Genomic DNA, 18,214 nt, shown 5'->3' with positions numbered 1-18,214 from the left:
ACAGATTTCTACTACGAGGTGTTTAATGAAGGATGAAAGGTAGGAATGTTTATGTTTATATATGATTTATCGTACGATTTAATTGAATGCATAAAAGTTGTCAACATAACTGGAGTTAAGCACATTTTTAAATTTGAACAAATATTGATAAGAGATTCCCAGTAGTTCTTGATGTTTATTGCGTGATTTGGTTACTGTATAAGTTGATTGAAACGAAGGTTTAGTGTAATGATTTTATTTTGAGGGTTATATTCACAAATATACAAGTATGATTAGTATAAATTACATGTATATGATGCGCCTAGCCAGCCCATACATGCAAACGTGGAGGCGATATACATACATCATGGAAAAAAATAAATCGTATAATTATCGTTTATATTACATCATATACCCCATATACATGTATATGGCCTCCAATTTCATATGCATATGCCAGTTATACACATCATACAAGTAATGTGTCTTAGATGTATGTATATCACCTCCAATTTTAGATTTTTTACGTAGGACTACGTCTTACATTAGAGGTGCCAAATCAGAAAACAGGTCACGTTTTTATGAAATAAAGTTAACGTTAATAACTATTTTTGCTACGAACGGATTTCAACGTTTTGTATACTAATCGAATTGGAAACTTTCTAAGATTTTTTTTGTTTGATATGCTATGCATTACAATCCCATAGTCTGTATATGATTAAAATTGAATTGGAAGCATTCCCATTTTTCCATACATTTGTTTTGTCCATTCGTATGCTTTCCCGAACAGAGCAGTCTATAACGGGTAACTTATGCAGCCGCTAGAACAGAAACAACGAAGGGGATAGCTAAAAGAGAAATAAACTCCACCCTTGCATAGTAAGTAAGCTGTCGCTAGCGTATAAGTATTGCATCTTCTCTGAGGAAAATTCTCAGAATATTTATATGCCCGAAACAACAAAAGTCGCTTATTCTGCTCGTTTTGTGTTTAATGTTTCCCCTCGAGCTGTGAACGCTAGCGAATATTTCCCCTGAAGTGCATCTGACATTGCAATTAACACAATCATCTGAGTTATGGCAAAGCAATCGAAAAAAGAGAGTACAAATGATTATAGGTCGCTTCTAAACATCAGTGTTTGGTTTTTTGTGTGTAGCTTGTTTTCATTGCGCAAAACTTAGAACTTAGAAACTTTGTTGACGGTTTTGACCGAGAGTCAAGAAACGATTTTTCATAAACGGTCATTCTCGCGATGTTTCATTTTTAGCACTGCAACTGTGCACATCTGTTAGACGCGTGTTTGATGCTTGTTGAATGGCGATGCACTTCTTCTTCTTCTTCTTCTTTTGAATTAAAGACACTTGAAACTCAGAGAGTTCATTCGTCTTTGATGGCGGTGCACGGAAGACGCCTCTCGTTAATATTCAGTGCAATGCGTGCATTGATATAAAGAAACGAATTGCGACATATGACCAATTAGTGTATTGTTCTCGCAACCCTGCAGTCTTCAGAAAACAAACTCAGCGCTGCGCTTAAGTTTAATTCTCATCAGCGCGCACTCAAAGAAAACTCTTATTCTATCTTGGTGCGAAGAGCACAATATTCATAAGCACGACAGCGCAAAATGTACCCGGCGCAGAACTCAGATACTAAACATTTCTTCTCATTTGTGTGATGCGCGTCTCATTCTATATACACACACACATACACATCAAATTCTAGCGCCCGCTTCTAATCAAAGCATAAAAACAACAGCGCGTCCCCATACGCACCGCCTCTACAGAGAAAGCAAAGCAGACAAACAAGATTCGAGCGTAGTTTAAATTTGGACATATACACCGGTGTAAGGATACGGTGCAGAAAGGATGTTCGAACTTTAAAGCGAACGGTGTTGAAAGTAAACATTTCAACTTTGTTCGGTGCGCGTTGATTCGTCCGGGCGCAGGTGTGCGCAAGGAGTGAGAGTTCAACTGGGTGAAAAACAAAAAGTTGCACATCAGCATCGCGTTGCTTTCCGAAGACTGATCACCTCTAATGCGAATTTGGGCCCCGAACTCGATGTTTACAAAAATGTCCAATTAAACGTGTCACATTACAGGTCTGTCCAATAATCTAAACGTCGAATTAAATGTAACTTACTGTATATAAACAATATTTATTCCCAGCTGTTTTGAGGCATCTCGCACAAATTGACAATATCATTCAGTTGTCAGTGCAAGTCGGTGCGATTTTTAGAGTGTAAAAAAAGTTCATTGTTTACATAAAAGCAATCTCGAATCGGTCCCACTTTTTTGCTTGAAGTTACTATCCCCTGGTGTAATGGGCACCTTACACGATCAACCGGATTGACAATAAGTGTCTTCAATATCGTGACAGCTAGGCTTTCAACATCTGATCTAACCTCAATCAATATTTTTCCACCTTACTCGGTCAATATCGCCCTCAACCTGAGACAACGAAAATATCCGCGATGGCTAGTGGCGACATTCGAGTTTGGGATCCAAACTATTCTCTATCAGATTAGAAGGCTAAAAGGCAATTTTCAATTGGTAAAATTTGAATGAAAATATCTACTTGGTATTATTTAATAAGTTGAAGCGCGTAGTCCTAACCTTAACTTAACCTACTTCCTCTGAATTTTCAGATATTCCTACTAAACAGTATTATTATAATATAACGTCAATTTCAGACATAATTTTTGTATGGGATTTTCTCACCACTTGCAGAAAAAAAAGTGATTTGCATTCACATAGAATACTAATTTGATTCGTAAAAGTTAATTTTCATTCATAATTTACACTTTAGAATTCGGTTTTTCTTCTCAAAAATACATCATAATACTCGTTTCACAAATACAGACTGTTCCTTTCAGTTTCAGAGATGCCAGATTATTTTAGTTTGCCAAAATATATGCAAGTTATTTTATCTGCAAGCAAATGTTTTTATTCCATAAATGAGACTATGACAGTAGAACCCCGATTATCCGCGAGCGGGTGATCCGCCCTGCGGATTATTCGTGACTGCGAGTTCCATAGTAAATCAATAGGCCTTTCCGGAATTTGTTAGTGAGTGGTAGGCCCATGCTCTTTTGTTGTGGTCATGGCTTTTACATTATTTAGCCACTGGTGTACACGACCTTATAGATGGATAGTTGATTGATTTTTGTATTGATAGAACATAGTTTTTATGTTGAAACATCTCTTTTCGTGTTTGCATTTTTTTGTCCTTTAATGGGTCATCGCGATATTCGTTAATCGCGGTGAGTTTGCCCGACTATTCCGCGGATAATCGGGATTCTACTGTAGCTTGAATTAACACATGATGTTTTTTCATCTGTGATTTCCCCAGATCTTCTCATTCTCCAAATTTTATAGCGGAGTGTGAAGAAACACACAACCCGCTCACTAGCGCAAAGAATGACCGAGTTCAACGTTAAAAAATTCCTAAAACGTTGTTAAGTTTCATCCACTCTCTCACCATCACATTGTCAGTTTACTTTGAAGTTTTGATTTGTATCGTGAAAAGTACCGTATTTTGCTATTCAAAGTATCGGTTTTCCAAACCAAAAGCTTCCATTTATGATTCCTACAATTTCAGTAGTTTATAAATTTTAATTGCAATCGCAAAAAAGACTAACAAAAATTAAATGTGCGCTTGCATATCTGGCAACTCAGTCTGGAAGTCCGTGAGGTAAAACGTCAACATCATGCATCTATATGAAATGTCACGATATTGATGCTCGAAAATCAGAAAATCCGGATTTCTGCGTCGTCGGCCATGTTCAGCTGTCATTATGCTCTCAAATGTCATCATATTGTCAATAAAGTTGACCGTGTAAGGTCCGCTTAAGGTCCGCTTTACGGAATCAGTTCGTTCCGTTCGCTCACAAACCGTTCGCTCGCAATCAGTTCGTGGGGAGAACTACCGTTCTTTGAAAAAGAACGACCGCTTGTTCACTCTTTTCAGCGAACTAGTTCTTTCGTACCGTTCGTGAACGGTTTGCCCATCTCTACTTGTCATAAATTGGATCCATTTATGGTGTATTTGTTGTTATGCCATACGAAATAAAACCAGAAGAAATTGTTTAGTAAGACGACAATTAGCAGCGTAGAAGATAGCATGAATCGGTATTTTTAACAAGCGTTTGAAATCACAAAATCAACACAATGACTCAGGAAAGCGCAATTGTTTTCACCATCTTTTACGCGTTGTTATGTTTCTGCATCGTGTATCCCTCGACGGAATTTGTGTCCGCCGGTTTGACCATCGACAGACTTTTTTCATCGACCCTCGGATCCGAGAGGATGAGCTTCGTAGATTACCATATTCGTCGGACAAGCCTCAACTTAATGGTTCATTCGATGTTGCCGATAATGTACATCCGGGTGTATTTTATGCAATTTAACAATGACGAGAATGCAGCGGATTTAGCTCAAGATGTTTATTCGGCTGTCAGTATAGCGTGGAAGTTTCTGGTGATAACAGCTGTGCTCTTGCCGGGTTTGGTAGCCGTAGCCATATACCATTGGTCTCGGAACAATTGGGCTAATCATCCGATTGCTAAGCGACTGGGAAAGTTTACCGATGGAAATAGAATGAGAGATTGGCGCATGGTGGCTGCAAACATAAATGATGAGTACAGAAGAGATCATAATGTCGTGATTAAAATGAACCCCGTCTCACGAATTGTAGTGACCGAAAGCTGGGTCATAAAAACTACTTCGTATTGGTTGAACGTGGCTCATCAAGATGATACCGCCTTGATTGCGTATAAGGTAAAGGTGTTAAAATTACTTTCATTGTAACTAAACTAATAAAAAACATACTATTCTAGAGCGACACCCATGATGTCAGTCAGGATGCCTTCGAAACGGTCCAATACGTGAACATCGCCGTGAAATCTACCCGTCCGGGCATTCGAGAATTTTCAATCCGCGTCAATGCGCTTGACTTCAAGGACTTGCAAGATCGTATCAATCGACCGATTACGATCCTATCGAGCGTCAAATTCCACCGTTCAGTAGTGGAACGATTTGTCGATGTTTTCAAGGATCAAGTCGCACAAAATCCGACCTACCGGTTGGGATCCAATATCACCATAGATGATTTGGACAGCTGTTTTGCGTGTATGCATACACAGCCGAATATAAAGATTCAGAAAAATTGTCTCGATGTAGATGAAGTTGGGGAAGCACTGCCAGAGGCACGCTGCTGTCAGGTTTGTAACTGCCGGCCAATGTGGTGCATTGATTGCGTGGCCAAGTGGTTCGCCTCAAGACAGGAACAGTCGGAGAGGGATTCTTGGTTACAGCAGAAATGCACTTGCCCCATGTGTAGAGCTAGATTTTGTGTATTGGATGTGAGTTATATTGAAAAAAGATAAATTATAGAGAGATGTTGAAGCGACAGAGTTGTGTTGAGTAAATTTCACGTACGGTATTTAAAAACAATATGATGTCGTACAAATATGTAAGTTTAGTGTTTACCTAACAATCGATTCGGACAACTGTAAATAAAATTATATATTTGCTAAATATAAACCTGGATATTTTGCACCAACTGATTACAAAATACCTTCTAAGAATACACATTTTGTTCCCATCCTAACATTATCATTTTGTTTCCAAGCCACATCAGTAGACTTACAAAACACATCATAGTCTATGTTTTAAACGATAATGAGCAATTATCATCGTCTGTGATATCATTTTTTATGGCGATGGGAAAGCTCTTTTGAACGCAGCATGAAAAAACTTGACTCAGCTTTACGGTGTAATTGGAAGGGTTGCCGAGTTCCATGTTAAAAATTAATCGGAACAAACTACACTGAGAGGAAAATTTAGTATATATGACCAATTTTTTGGTAAATATTACGAATTCGCTACCCTGAGAAAAATCCTCGGTCGAAAACTACTAAATACATTTGGTAATGCAAAATTAGTAGAATGTACAAATTTTTTGTACATATTGTCAACAACCCCGCATCCCTACCAGAGATTAGTATATTTTACTCGATAACATTAGTAAGCTTGGATATTGTCATATCTGAAAATTGGTGAGAAAAGCGCGTATTAACCATTTTCATTGTTCCCATAAGGCAATACGGAGGTATAATAAGGATATAATTCTGATACGTGCATTTTCGGCGAGAAAATGTAACTGATATTGGGCTTCCGAATCATGGTTCTGCTTGACATATGTGTTTATTAGTACGGTCGAAAATGACTATAGATTGGTAGTATTTACCAAAAAATTCGTTATATTTACTAATTATTTCTCTCAGTGTAGTCATTTTCTACCCTACTAATCATTGCACTGAGAGAAATATTTAGTAAATATGACGAATTCTTTGGTACATATCTGAGAGAGAGGAGCCAGCTCGCGTTTGTTGTGATCGCCCTTATGTCAGCGCGAACCAGTCACGGTGAACCAAGGGGAAGTATTGAAATATGTAGAAAATTTTAACATAACATTTTTTTTTCAAGAAATTTTATGTGAAAATGATTTTGACGTCGGACTACATCTTTCATTTCTATACTGGGGTGTAGGTTCAAAGCTTCAAGATCGAGAGAGTTACATTAGAGAAACAGGATTTCGAGCATTGTTAGTTGATAGAAATGGTATGTTAACCGCTTCATTCGAAAGATAGAATGTCTACCCGTTTTATGTTTGTTAGTTATTGATCCAAAAACTAGTTTCAATAGCTCAAAAATTGCTTTGAAAGCAAGCTATTGAAATCACAAAAATCTGTATAAGCAGGTGCCAGCTTGCGAATCCACTCAATTATGATTTTATAGCGGTTGGATCATGTTATCGCTGCTTAAGATTGATATGGTGAAGCTAATTATATCACACCTTTTAGTTTTGTGGACGAGACTGATTGGTTCATCTTCACTATCTGTTCGGGCGGTTTGAGGAAAACCCGCCGACAACAATGGTCACACACTTACTAGAAATAAACTATCAATTTGTAGGTTAAAAGTTCTCTATATTTCTCTGGTATTTTTCGCTTGCACTTTCACGTTAGGACGTGTTCGCTCTGACTGTTTGAAAAGGAATGATTTCACTTCGTTACGCTGCTGTACTTCATTGCCCACTGATGGGCTGATGCGCAGTGGGGATGACGTGACTGCGTTGATGTTGCTGTTGTTATTGTTGTTATTTTCTCTATGTGGTTCGTTTCTGCTTCGGTAGGATTATTTTGGAATTTTGTCGTTTGTATCATGGTCGAATGGAATGTGAAACTGATTTCGTGCGCGGACTGTGCACTGGTTTTGTAGAAAATGGGTTTGTGGCTACTTATAAATTTCATCATTTGTGGCTCTCAATAGGCGGATTTATAATACATGAATCTTACTTCCGTTGAAAACGGAACACTATCGGTCAATTTGATTGGACATTCAGTGCTTCTACTGCCTTGATAAGCGACCTGCATGCCAAATTTGAAATTTGAATATGAATTTGTCACCAGCGATGAGCAAGAAACGAAAAAGACGTCGAGAGACTGGCAGTATAACTCTCATTTTCTTCCGAATCGTGATCACTGCCTATACAAACAGTTGGTACTGCATCCTTTTTAGTCAACCTATTATTATTTCCATCGGACAAAAAAAAACTTTCCTCAAAATGCACCTGGTAGAAACTAATGAAATAATATATTCCACATACGCTGCACATTGCGTCGGGTAAAGGGTAATATCGGGGACATAACCGGAGGGACGTAGGACTACGCCAAAGGTTGTCAAAAATATAAATATTGGTTTATTTTCATTTGTTCGAATTTAGGTCAAGTTATTTCACTTCAGAAAAACAAGCTCTAAATACGTAATTCATTGTGCCATATTTATATACAGTGCAGATGTAATGTAGACAAACTAAATGGCAAACCATTATCAAAGCAGTGAAGCAATAAAACATCCGAATAAACCTTCACCCTCAACATTAGCATGTTGATTGTTTGGTGCCAAGAGCAAAACTTCATCTCAAATGCTGTGAAAAACATCGTTCCCAAATTAATAATCCACAAATTTGTTTCTGCATCACCTTTCGCTGAACGGCTACAGTAATCCGAACCGAACTGGTAATGTTTTGGCAGCGTAGTGATGGCAACCGCCGCAAAACGAAACATTCCTTTTGTTTTCAATCGAAGAAAACTGCTCTCGCCGCTGGAAAATGCCTTTTTCACGCTTGACTTTAAATCCGGAAACCATGAATGAAGTCGCGAAAACTAAATGAACGATCGGAAAAAGTCACAAATGAGCCCAAAACACCCATAAATTCACACAAGATCTCATCCGGGAAAGGAATCATAAAAATTTGTTTGCTTATTATTTCGGATATTGTTTTAGAAATCATCGAAATAATTCTTCAGGACAACTATATCGAAATAATCAGAAGTAAAAGAAACTTGTTTGAGTGGGCCGATGCTGCTGGAAGCCATGATATGGGCTGACCTAGTACATCTTTCATTATATCCCACATGATCAGTGTTCAAATTTTCGTTTTCCCCCCATATATTCCTGTTAGACGTAATCCTACGTCAAAAGCCAAATCGAGGATAAAAACGCACAAATGTACTCACAAACAAAGATTCACGTCAAGTTTGAACACTTTTCTCATAGATGAATGACAACAACTTGTTTGATTGAAATTGTCCGATTTGAATTTTCTTGATGAGAAAGCGCAAAAAGAATAAGAAGAAAACAAACTATCTGTCATTCAGCTGGCTCCTCTCTCTCAGGTACATATTACTATTTCACTACACTGGAGGAAAACATTAGTAAATGCAGCTACCAAATCTTTAGTAGTTGAAACATTGGTAAAATGTACGCATTTTTTGTACATATTACCAAAACTTTGTAAAACGGATGTCTTATGCAATATACATCCCTACTAAAGATTCGTACATTTTACTTCATAGCATGTGTAACCTTGATTGTTTTCATTTCTAGTAACTGTAATGTGCGTTCTTCGCAGTCGTCGCTCTTCTTGAGGAAACAAAGCCATTCGGAGGTAAGGTTTTTTGGTTTTTATTAGATTAAAATATATGTAGCTTTTGTTTCTCTTCGTCGAAAACAAATTCTCGACCACAAAGATATCGAGAACTTGTTTTCGCTGCGGGAAAATAAAAGGTGGTGGGCCAACATGCCCACCATCCTACAAAAATAATGCCTACCAATTTTCTTTTGTTAGATGTACCAATGATTAGTAGGGTAGAAAATGACTAGCGAATTGGTAACATTTACGAAAAAATTCGTCATATATACTAAATTTTCCTCTCAGTGTAGTCATTTTCTACCCTACTAATTATTGGTACATCTTACGAAAAAAAATTGGTAAGCGTAAATGTCCAACAAAACTACGATTAGTTGGTCCAGTGTTGGTTCAATAATGGTTCGCATCATTGGTTCAATATTGATGATAAATATCAATCAGTGATAGTAAAGATATTCTTCTGAATCATTAATTCACATTTTCATTTATTCTATATATCTAGAATACATTACTAATAACTTATTATATGACGGCGCCAGTGGTTGTGTGGTTAGCGTAACAGCCTCACAATCCGATCGGCCTGGGTTCAATCCCAGCTGGCGTCGTTGGGATTTTCTGAGGCGAAAAATCTCTGGTTACGTCTTCCTTCGGAGGGGAAGTAAAAGAAGTTGGCCCGGCTCATGAGTTGTTGAGTCTGATAGGTAGGAACAGGTGGAGTCGCCTCCCTGTTGTCGGTGATTGGCACTAAAGTGGCGGAAATAGGCCGACGAAAAATAAGCGAAGATAAAAAAAAAAAAAACTTATTATATATATAATTGCAATAACTCTACAATAATAACTATATACTAATAACATTTATTTTCATGGTAATAATTCTACAACTTCCAATGGGTTGTGGGCTTGGTCATAATTATGTTCCTTTTCCTACTGCACCGCAATGCTTTTCGCCATTTAGGGACAGGGACAGCTCATAGAAATACAAATATATCAATGATAGCTGATGAATATGTATTTATGAAACAAATATATGTTAGATAGACGTATATTTAAATGTGACATAAAAATTAAATGCTTACCTCCGAGTTACAAATTGCTTTTTCAATAAAGTTGCCCACTATTTTCCAACGTTAGAACCTGAAAAAAAAATCTTTAGTATAAACCTTAAAACCTTGTGTCTCACTACTTGCCCTGGCTTCCATCGACTGTTTTTCATTTTCCTCTTGCCATACGATTCCACGGGATGTATAGTAACCGCGGTATTTAAGCCCCATATTCATATTACGGTTCAGGGTCGAGTAATATATCACAATATCCAAACAAAACAGAATATTTTTTATTATTTACCTCCGAATCGCTCCGCTTCAACAAACGTTTCAAAGCGATCGCGAAGTACGCACTGCACATTTACCAGATATGTAAACAAGGTTACTTACACTATGAAGTAGAATGTACGAATCGTTGGTAGGGGAGAACATTGCATTTGACATCATTTTTACAAAGTTTTGGTAATATGTACTAAAAATGTGTATATTTTACCAAAGTTTTGATTACTAAAGATTTTGTAGTTGCGTTTACTAAACTTTCTCTCCAGTGTGGTACATCATACGAAAAAAAATTGGTAGACACAAATGTCAAACAAAACTATGGTTTGTAAGTCCAGTGTTGGCTTAATTTCGGCTTTAGTAACGGCTGATTTGTTGGCCCTCCATTGGTTCAATATAATTTTTATTTCAAATATTTTTATTCTATTCTTTTTTTTTATAAAATATTGAAAAGCTTTTCGTGCAGCTTTTCAGCGAGCGAGTTGGGTATCACAGTACTCAAAAGTGTGCTTTTTCGGACACTCGGAAATTTTGCTGGATCGCAAATTGCATCAATTCGTTCTCATCTTCGAAGATGACTTGACGCCGGAAATCGGCACCACGTCGTACGTACTCGAACGGGACATCGAAACAGTAAACCTCGATAATGCATGTCGTACGCTCTTCGCTTTCTTTGATGTGCCTCACACTGGTCACGGGTGTCTCTTATTCGAATACGTTGCCAAATATGATAACCGCGTTCAACACATGAAACAGCGTTATTTCTACAAAATAGAACGAATTGTGTAACACAGTGCCAACTATTTTAAAAATAATTGAGCTTTTACCTATTTTTACTGGAAATCCCAATGGAAGCTGCATAGTGAAAAAATCTCTCAGTTTAGCCACATGCAAATTGATCATTGTGGATCAAAATTGGTAGTACTTGTTCTTTAAATTTGATAAGAAATTCTCCTCTCAGCCACATGTTAGCTTAGAACCGCTGCACATTGGATGTGATTATTTTTGATTTTCCAATATCTCTCCCTTAGAGTTCGATATCGGAAAAATACTTCTTCGTGGTGGAATCTGTCACGGGCAATACGTTCGACGAGATTGCAGTCTTCTGCAGTGGACTGTTGTTTTCCGATCGTATGCTGATGTTGTTGTCCGAGGGGAACATGCCAGTAGGGGCAATTGACTCGATTTGGCGCTAGGCTTTAGACGTTTTTTTTCTTCTGTGTCGGCTGTGTCGACGATGGATTTGGATCTGTGTCGGAGTTGTCACTCCCGGACGCCGAGCTGGAAGTCAGCAGCACCTGATCGTCGTTTCCATCTTGTGATATCAGACCATCAAATCTGCTGGAGGAAAACCCTTGTTATTAATAGTATTCTGAACATCTTTCACATATCTAACTACGAAATTTATCTAAAATAGCCAAGGTTCGTAGCGTTGTTGACCGGTTTCGAAACCGGCACCAAATCGTCACAAATGACCGCTTTCACCAATGGATCTTTACCTTTGTCTACCTCCTTCCTTTGGCGGATTGCTTGATTGCAGATCGAATGCTCCAGCCGCGCTTCTAATGATTGCCTCCGCGCTGACAATACGATGTTACTGCTTGATGTGACGCTCCAAATTCGAGCGGAGGCAGCATGTACCGATCCAACAACGAATTGCCTGGGAGCAAATTTACCACGTAAACTGACTCTTCCATCATCCTCAGACGCGGATTTTCTGTTGTTGAGCTACGTGAAGTCGTGATTTGTGGAGGAAATTGTGTGGCAAATAGGACACATATCGCTTTCCCTCCGATCCTTGGATGGAAGGATTAGTGGGCTGCTATAGGTGATTGTGATGGTTTTCGCTGGGTGCGGTCGCCAAGTACTGCTGTAGAAATAATGTTGTCGTGATGATGAGTTTGAAATTGTGAACCTTTCGCCGTAGCATATCGTTCTTCAGCTAGTGGAGTTTTTGCTGCAGACAGTATATGACTGGAAGAACACCGACAATCTGCGCTGTTGCTGCTGCTTCTCATCCAAGTCGATGTGGTTCGAATCGGTGCTGGTAGTCTTTTTAGCTGTTGATTGCTCAGCGTGAAACGGTTGTTGTTGGTTTCCTCGCTGCTGACGATACGATTGACCCACCTGATATCCATCGTTTCCTGGAACAACAAATCGATCGAGAGGCGGACCATTGCTCCTGTTGGTCGCATTCTGCGGATAATAGAATAAGACGAATTATCATAAATAATCGAATCATTAATCAATTGTGCACGGCGACATCCGCCGTTTTTGGCCTCTGATGTTTAGTTTATCTAAACGCTTACGGCTGCGTGAAACCTTTGCTATGGTTTCTACTATTTTAAGCTGAAAAGGAACATATTTAGGTAAAATGAATCATAATAAAAACCGAATGTTTACCTCCGAATCGCTTCGCTTCCATTAGAGAAATGGCGGTTGCACACACACAATAGCTAGAAATGAAAATACTGAAGGTTACACATGCTACCCGCGTTGACGGCATTGAGCTTCGTATTACGAAAGGGGGGAGTAGGCATGACAATATGGGTTTGCAGAAGAAATTAACGTACTTTTAAAATAAAAATTATGAATGAAAATTATTTTTACCAAACCAAATTAGTACTATATGTGAATGAAAATCACTTTTGTTTGCAAGTAGTGAAAAAATTTCATACACAAATTGTGTCTAAAGATAATTAAATATTATAATGGTAAGTTTTGATGAGAAAATCTGAAAATTCATAGAAAATAGTTTAAATTAGGGTCAGAACAACGTACTTCCAGTAGATAAATGACGCCAAGAAAAAAAATTCATACAAATTTTAGCAATTTAAAACTGCCTTAGGGTCGACTACTCTGATAGAGAATAGTTGGCCTCATACAAACTAATATCGTATCCAGATGTCGACACCATTCCGCCGTCAACGCGAATGAAGTAAAATGTACGAATCAAGTGCGATTCACATACAACATCCACGTTCCGTCACGTCACGTTACGTCAGTTATTCTACCATGCATTTCTTATGGAAACATTCACATACACCGGCAACGTAAGGACCCGTCAGCATACGTTCAACGAAAACGACCGGCAGGATTTGTAGAAAAGAATAATTGACGGAGACGGACGGCTCGTTTGGTTTTTGTCTGGGCTTTGTGTCTCGGCTTTTGTTTTGATTTGGTTGTACAGTAATTTATATCTAATTCGACATTAAGCTAATTGAACAGATATGTGATGCAATACGTTTAATTGGAAATTTTTACCTCTTATTGGACATCTTTGTAAACATTGAGTTCGGAGCCCAAATTATGGCCCCACATTGAAAGTCGCGAATGTCCAATTACTGGTCAAAATCGACTCCAATGCGACACTGAATGGTGCCTCAGCATATCGCATGATAAGTAACTTACTGTACTTTTTATTCCAACATATCTCTTAGCTCCAAATTTCGGAGTGAAAATCAGTCGCGACTAGCTGAGAGAAATAGTCTATATATTATTATTGTTGAATAATGGTCGGGACTAGGGGGTTTAAGCAATCAAATAATTGAATTCAATGATTTTCATTGAATTTTTCAACATTTAGAACTGATTCTAGGCATGCTGATTTGAAAGAGGACATTGCAATTTAAAATTGTTGTAGGTGGCGACACCATGAGTAACATTAAATAAATCATCCGTTTGACATATGACGTGACGGTGCTGGTGCAAGCATTGACTGCATGTGTGAATTAGTGGAGACGTTGACGGAACGTAGACGTTCTTCTCCGTAACGTTCTATGTGAATCGCACATCATTGGTAGGGATGTACATTGCATCTGACATCAGTTTAACAAAATTTTGGTAATATTTACTAGAAATGTGTACATTTTACAAATTTTTCGACTACTAAAGATTTGGTAGCTGCATTTACTAAAGTTTTTCTCCACGTTCACGAGCCGGTTCATCAGAAAGAGCGTACGATCCATGGTTCTTTAAAAATGTACAAATTTTCAATGAACGGCTCTTAAACGAACCAAGGTTCGAAAAAGTACTGCGGTTCATAAAAGAACCGTGTTTCTTTTATATTTATGATAGACATACAACTGTACTAGCGTTGTACTTCGAAAATTGTATGTCTGTCACCATGTACAGCGCTAGAACCATGCAAGCAATCTCAGTACCAAGACGGGTCTATGGTACTAGGTGAGGCCGTTTCGTCACTAAGTTGGTTAGGGGAGCGGTATATGAAAACAGTACGGAAGAAAGCAGAAGGGGAATTATTTGCTTGAAGCGTGAAAGAGACAGACTGGTCAGGAACGAGCTTCGGCACTAGCGTATTGTGTTTTGTTTACAAACAAAACACAGTAGACTTCCAAAATGGCTGAAGAGTGGTTTTAGCAAGTTGGCCCACCTTAGGATATACTTCTACGCGCCTTGCTCAGTATAATCGATGTATCTGTACCTACCTGTTTCACCGTTATACATGCCTACAGTTGTACTGTGCGCTGCGCCATAGACGGTTAGTGGTGGATAGCATAAACAAACCGAATCAAAACACTTGGTAAACATACTTTTCATATTGACTTTCTTTTGAGTTAATGGCCCCATTCCAGGAAACGAGACGAGCAATTCGTCTCGTTTCGTCTCGGCTTCAGTCACTGTCGAGACGAGCAAAATATCCCATTCCAGTACACGAGTTTCATTGAAATGTTTTATTTGGTATACTGGAGAGACTTCAGTCAGTTTTTCTCGGTATAATCAGTGATGTCAGATGAGAAGACATGTTTTTGTTTTGAGAAAAACAACAAACAATTTTAAAATTGATCAATCAATACTCTTTTCTCAGTGCCAAAATATTAAAAAACATAACAAAAAGGAATAAGTTTCATATATCTTTTGGTTTCATTGATATTTTTCCTCGAGCATATGGTTTCATCACTCAGACGTTTTGTTATTATGGATTTATTGGGGGCAATGTTTGTTCACCTAATCAACGATTTAACAAGAAAAGTTTTCAATCTATATACACCCAGGTTTTTTTACGAGGTTTTTTTTACGCGGATTTTCCAATTAACGCGTTTTTTTTACGTGGATTTTCCAATTAACGCGTTTTTTTTACGCGGTACCCGCGTTAAAAAAAGACCAGTGCAATATCATATCTCCCCGTCAAGTCACATTTTCCTCTTATGTTTCCATATTACAGGTAATTAGTGCTTGTAACGGAGCATGTAACGGAGTGCTTATGAGAGATATTAGTGCTGCACCTTATCACGATTCTTACGTGGGTTTAGGTGTTAGGTAACGGGTAGCTCAGCGGGCTGTACAACGGGCGGGGTTTTACGGGCAGCGATTCGTGAATGGATTTCCCTGTCTGCTTAGCTCTGCACGGTCCAACAGTGGTACTGCACGTGCATCGACAGTAGAGTGTACAAATCACAAGGGAATCTTTTAGCAACAGCAGATGACCTCATTCGTGAGGAAAACCGAACTATAGCTACCAGTAACCGATGAAATGGCAGGAAAAAACTACGCGTTTTCGGAAACGAGTAACATTCAACTTTTCGCTTCCGTTCTACGTAAGGATAGTCCCATTTGATACCTATCATTAGGTGACATGGTTTTTTTTACGCGGATTTTCCAATTGACGCAATATGTATTTCCAATAAAGTAGTTGTTTTGAATTACTCATTTCCGTTCAATATGTGAAGACCCTTTTCCTGCCGTGTTAATATATTCAAAACAGTCATCTAGGATCCCTGGATATGAGTTCAATGTTTACATTTGGTTGTGTTGTTTGGAAGAGGCCTATTTGAAAATCTGTAAAATCTTGCAATTACTGAATTGAATTTGATGGTTGCAGTTGAAAACATGCATTGCTTATGCAATACTAGTTTAGCCGTGAAACCATTTTTGAAGATGAAGGCGGAGCAGAAGAATATCGATGCTTTCAATCAACAAGGTGAACAAACACATCAAACAAACTAGACGATTCGACTGATTCATTGACGAGCGCGGCCAAACGGTCGTCGAACCAGACGAGCTACTCGTCTGTTTTTAGTCGTGCTCGGCTAATGGAATATGAAAACAAACGAGACGAGCGCTCGTCTGCTCGTCTCGTTTTCTGGAATAGGGCCCAATAACTCAGATTGGAAACATGCTTGTTGTGTTTGATAGTTTAGACGCTAAATAGAAACCTTTTTCATTGAAATATAGGTGAAATTGGTCAAATTTCTGAGTGTCACTTTGACACGCGGTACAATGTACAGCCAAAGTATGTTTGTCATGCTACGATGGTATCTGTACAACGCTGTACACGTACAATGATAGTACAGCTGTATGTCTGTCCATGATATTAAGAGCCGGCTTATTGGTAAATAACCGCGGATCGTACGCTCGTTCTGATGAACCGTGGCCTGCGGCAGTGCGGAAGAAATATATGTTTCCCATGCTCCTTTTTAAGCGGTTTTATTTGGCTGTTTGTATGTTTGTAAATTTTGGCGGATTAAATATTTTCACGAAACCCCCTACTAGTAGACTAGGAGGACACAGTTATTTATGTAAAATGGAAACCCAAGATGGCGGCTGTTACAAAATTGCAGACAACAAATTTCGTCAAAACCCCATCAATAGGGTATCAAATGTAATGCTTGAAATGCTTGATTAGTAGAACATAGTTATTTATGAAAAATGCAAATCCAAAATGGCCGCCACCCCAAAATGGAGAAATATGTATTTTTTTGACGTAGGACTACGTCTTACATTAAGGGTGCCAAATCAGAAAAGGGGTCACGTTTTCATGAAATGAAGTTAACGTTAATAACTATTTTTGCTGCGAACGGATGTTAATGATTTGCATATCAATCGAATCAGATCTAAGATTTGTTTGATATTCTATACATTACAATTCCATAGTCTGTATACGGTTTAAATTGATGAAAATTGGAAGCAATCCCATTTTCCCATACATTTGTTCTGTCCATTTGGGTGCTTTCCCGAACAGAGCTGTCAATAACGAGCAACTTATGTAGCCGCTAGAATAGAAACAGTCGGAGACGAATGAATCATTGGATTGAAAGTCTCCGTAAATAAAACAAAAGAAGAAGAAGAAAAATAGAAACAACGAAGGGGATAGCGAAAAGAGAATATTTGGAAGTAAGTAAGCTGCCGCTCAGAATCTTTCTGTGCCCGAAACAACAAAGGTCACTTATTCTGCTCGTTTTGTGTTTCATGTTTCCTCTCGAGCTGTGAACGCTAGCGAATACTTCACTTGAAGTTTATCGCTGCAACTGTGTGCATCCGTTAGACGCGTGTTTGATGCTTGTTGAATGGCGATGCATGGATGATGCCTCTCGTAAAATTCTCAGTGCAATGCCTGCATTGATATAAAGAAACAAATTGCGACATATGAAAATTTTTGTACTGTTCTCGTCCGACACGGCAACAAAGAATCGTTTCTTCTAGAAATTATTCTACAAAACAACGCGAGCCATTAAACCTTTTCAGGGTCCCCGAAACATTTTACTAAAGAGTTATTTATGAACTTTCGACGTATTCGCAAAAAATATCCGAAATGATAAACCAACAAATTTCAAAAAAAGATTGCGTAGCCCTACGTCCTAAGCGGTCGTGTCTCGGATACAACCCCTCGATTTTTTTTTCAAAACCCCATCAATATGGGTATCTAATAAAAAGTCTTGACTAGTAGGACACAGTTATTCATGTGAAACGAAAATCCAAGATGGTGGCTGTTATAAAATGGCAGACTACTACTTCTGAAAACCCCATCATAAAGATGAAAGATGAAAGATGAAATGAAAGATGAAAGATGAAAGGGCTTGACTAGTAGAGCACAGTTATTTATGATAAGTCCAACTCCAAGATGGCCAATTACTTTTTTCATGCAACTCCAGCATATGGGTATAGAATGAAATGATTTGAC

At 38.3% G+C, this 18,214-nt stretch overlaps 1 protein-coding gene and 1 long non-coding RNA gene across 4 annotated transcripts; one reads left to right on the top strand and one right to left on the bottom strand.

The window, feature by feature from the left end:
- The first annotated feature begins 3,580 nt into the window (after nucleotides 1-3,580).
- On the top strand, nucleotides 3,581-5,517 carry LOC129767460 (E3 ubiquitin-protein ligase TM129). Its single transcript, XM_055768391.1, has 2 exons — nucleotides 3,581-4,752; nucleotides 4,812-5,517. Exons 1-2 carry the CDS (start codon nucleotides 4,144-4,146, stop codon nucleotides 5,358-5,360), a joined length of 1,158 nt encoding a protein of 385 aa, XP_055624366.1. The 5' UTR covers nucleotides 3,581-4,143; the 3' UTR covers nucleotides 5,361-5,517.
- A 5,239-nt stretch (nucleotides 5,518-10,756) lies between these two features.
- Nucleotides 10,757-12,876, bottom strand: LOC129767521 (uncharacterized). Of its 3 annotated transcripts, XR_008741530.1 has the most exons (4): nucleotides 12,697-12,876; nucleotides 11,793-12,642; nucleotides 11,121-11,631; nucleotides 10,757-11,057 (listed from the first exon to the last, which is right to left on the bottom strand). It is a non-coding gene; the product is annotated as an uncharacterized LOC129767521 (long non-coding RNA). The 3 variants fall into 3 exon arrangements; XR_008741528.1 differs by having other exon boundaries at nucleotides 11,121-11,634; nucleotides 11,793-12,873; XR_008741527.1 differs by having other exon boundaries at nucleotides 11,793-12,870.
- Between the last annotated feature and the right edge of the window lie 5,338 nt (nucleotides 12,877-18,214).

This window comes from Toxorhynchites rutilus, chromosome 1 (assembly GCF_029784135.1).
Source record: "Toxorhynchites rutilus septentrionalis strain SRP chromosome 1, ASM2978413v1, whole genome shotgun sequence".
NCBI lineage: Eukaryota > Metazoa > Arthropoda > Insecta > Diptera > Culicidae > Toxorhynchites > Toxorhynchites rutilus.
The sequence above is the reverse complement of the archived record's forward strand: the minus strand, read 5'-3'. Positions and strand labels throughout refer to the sequence as shown.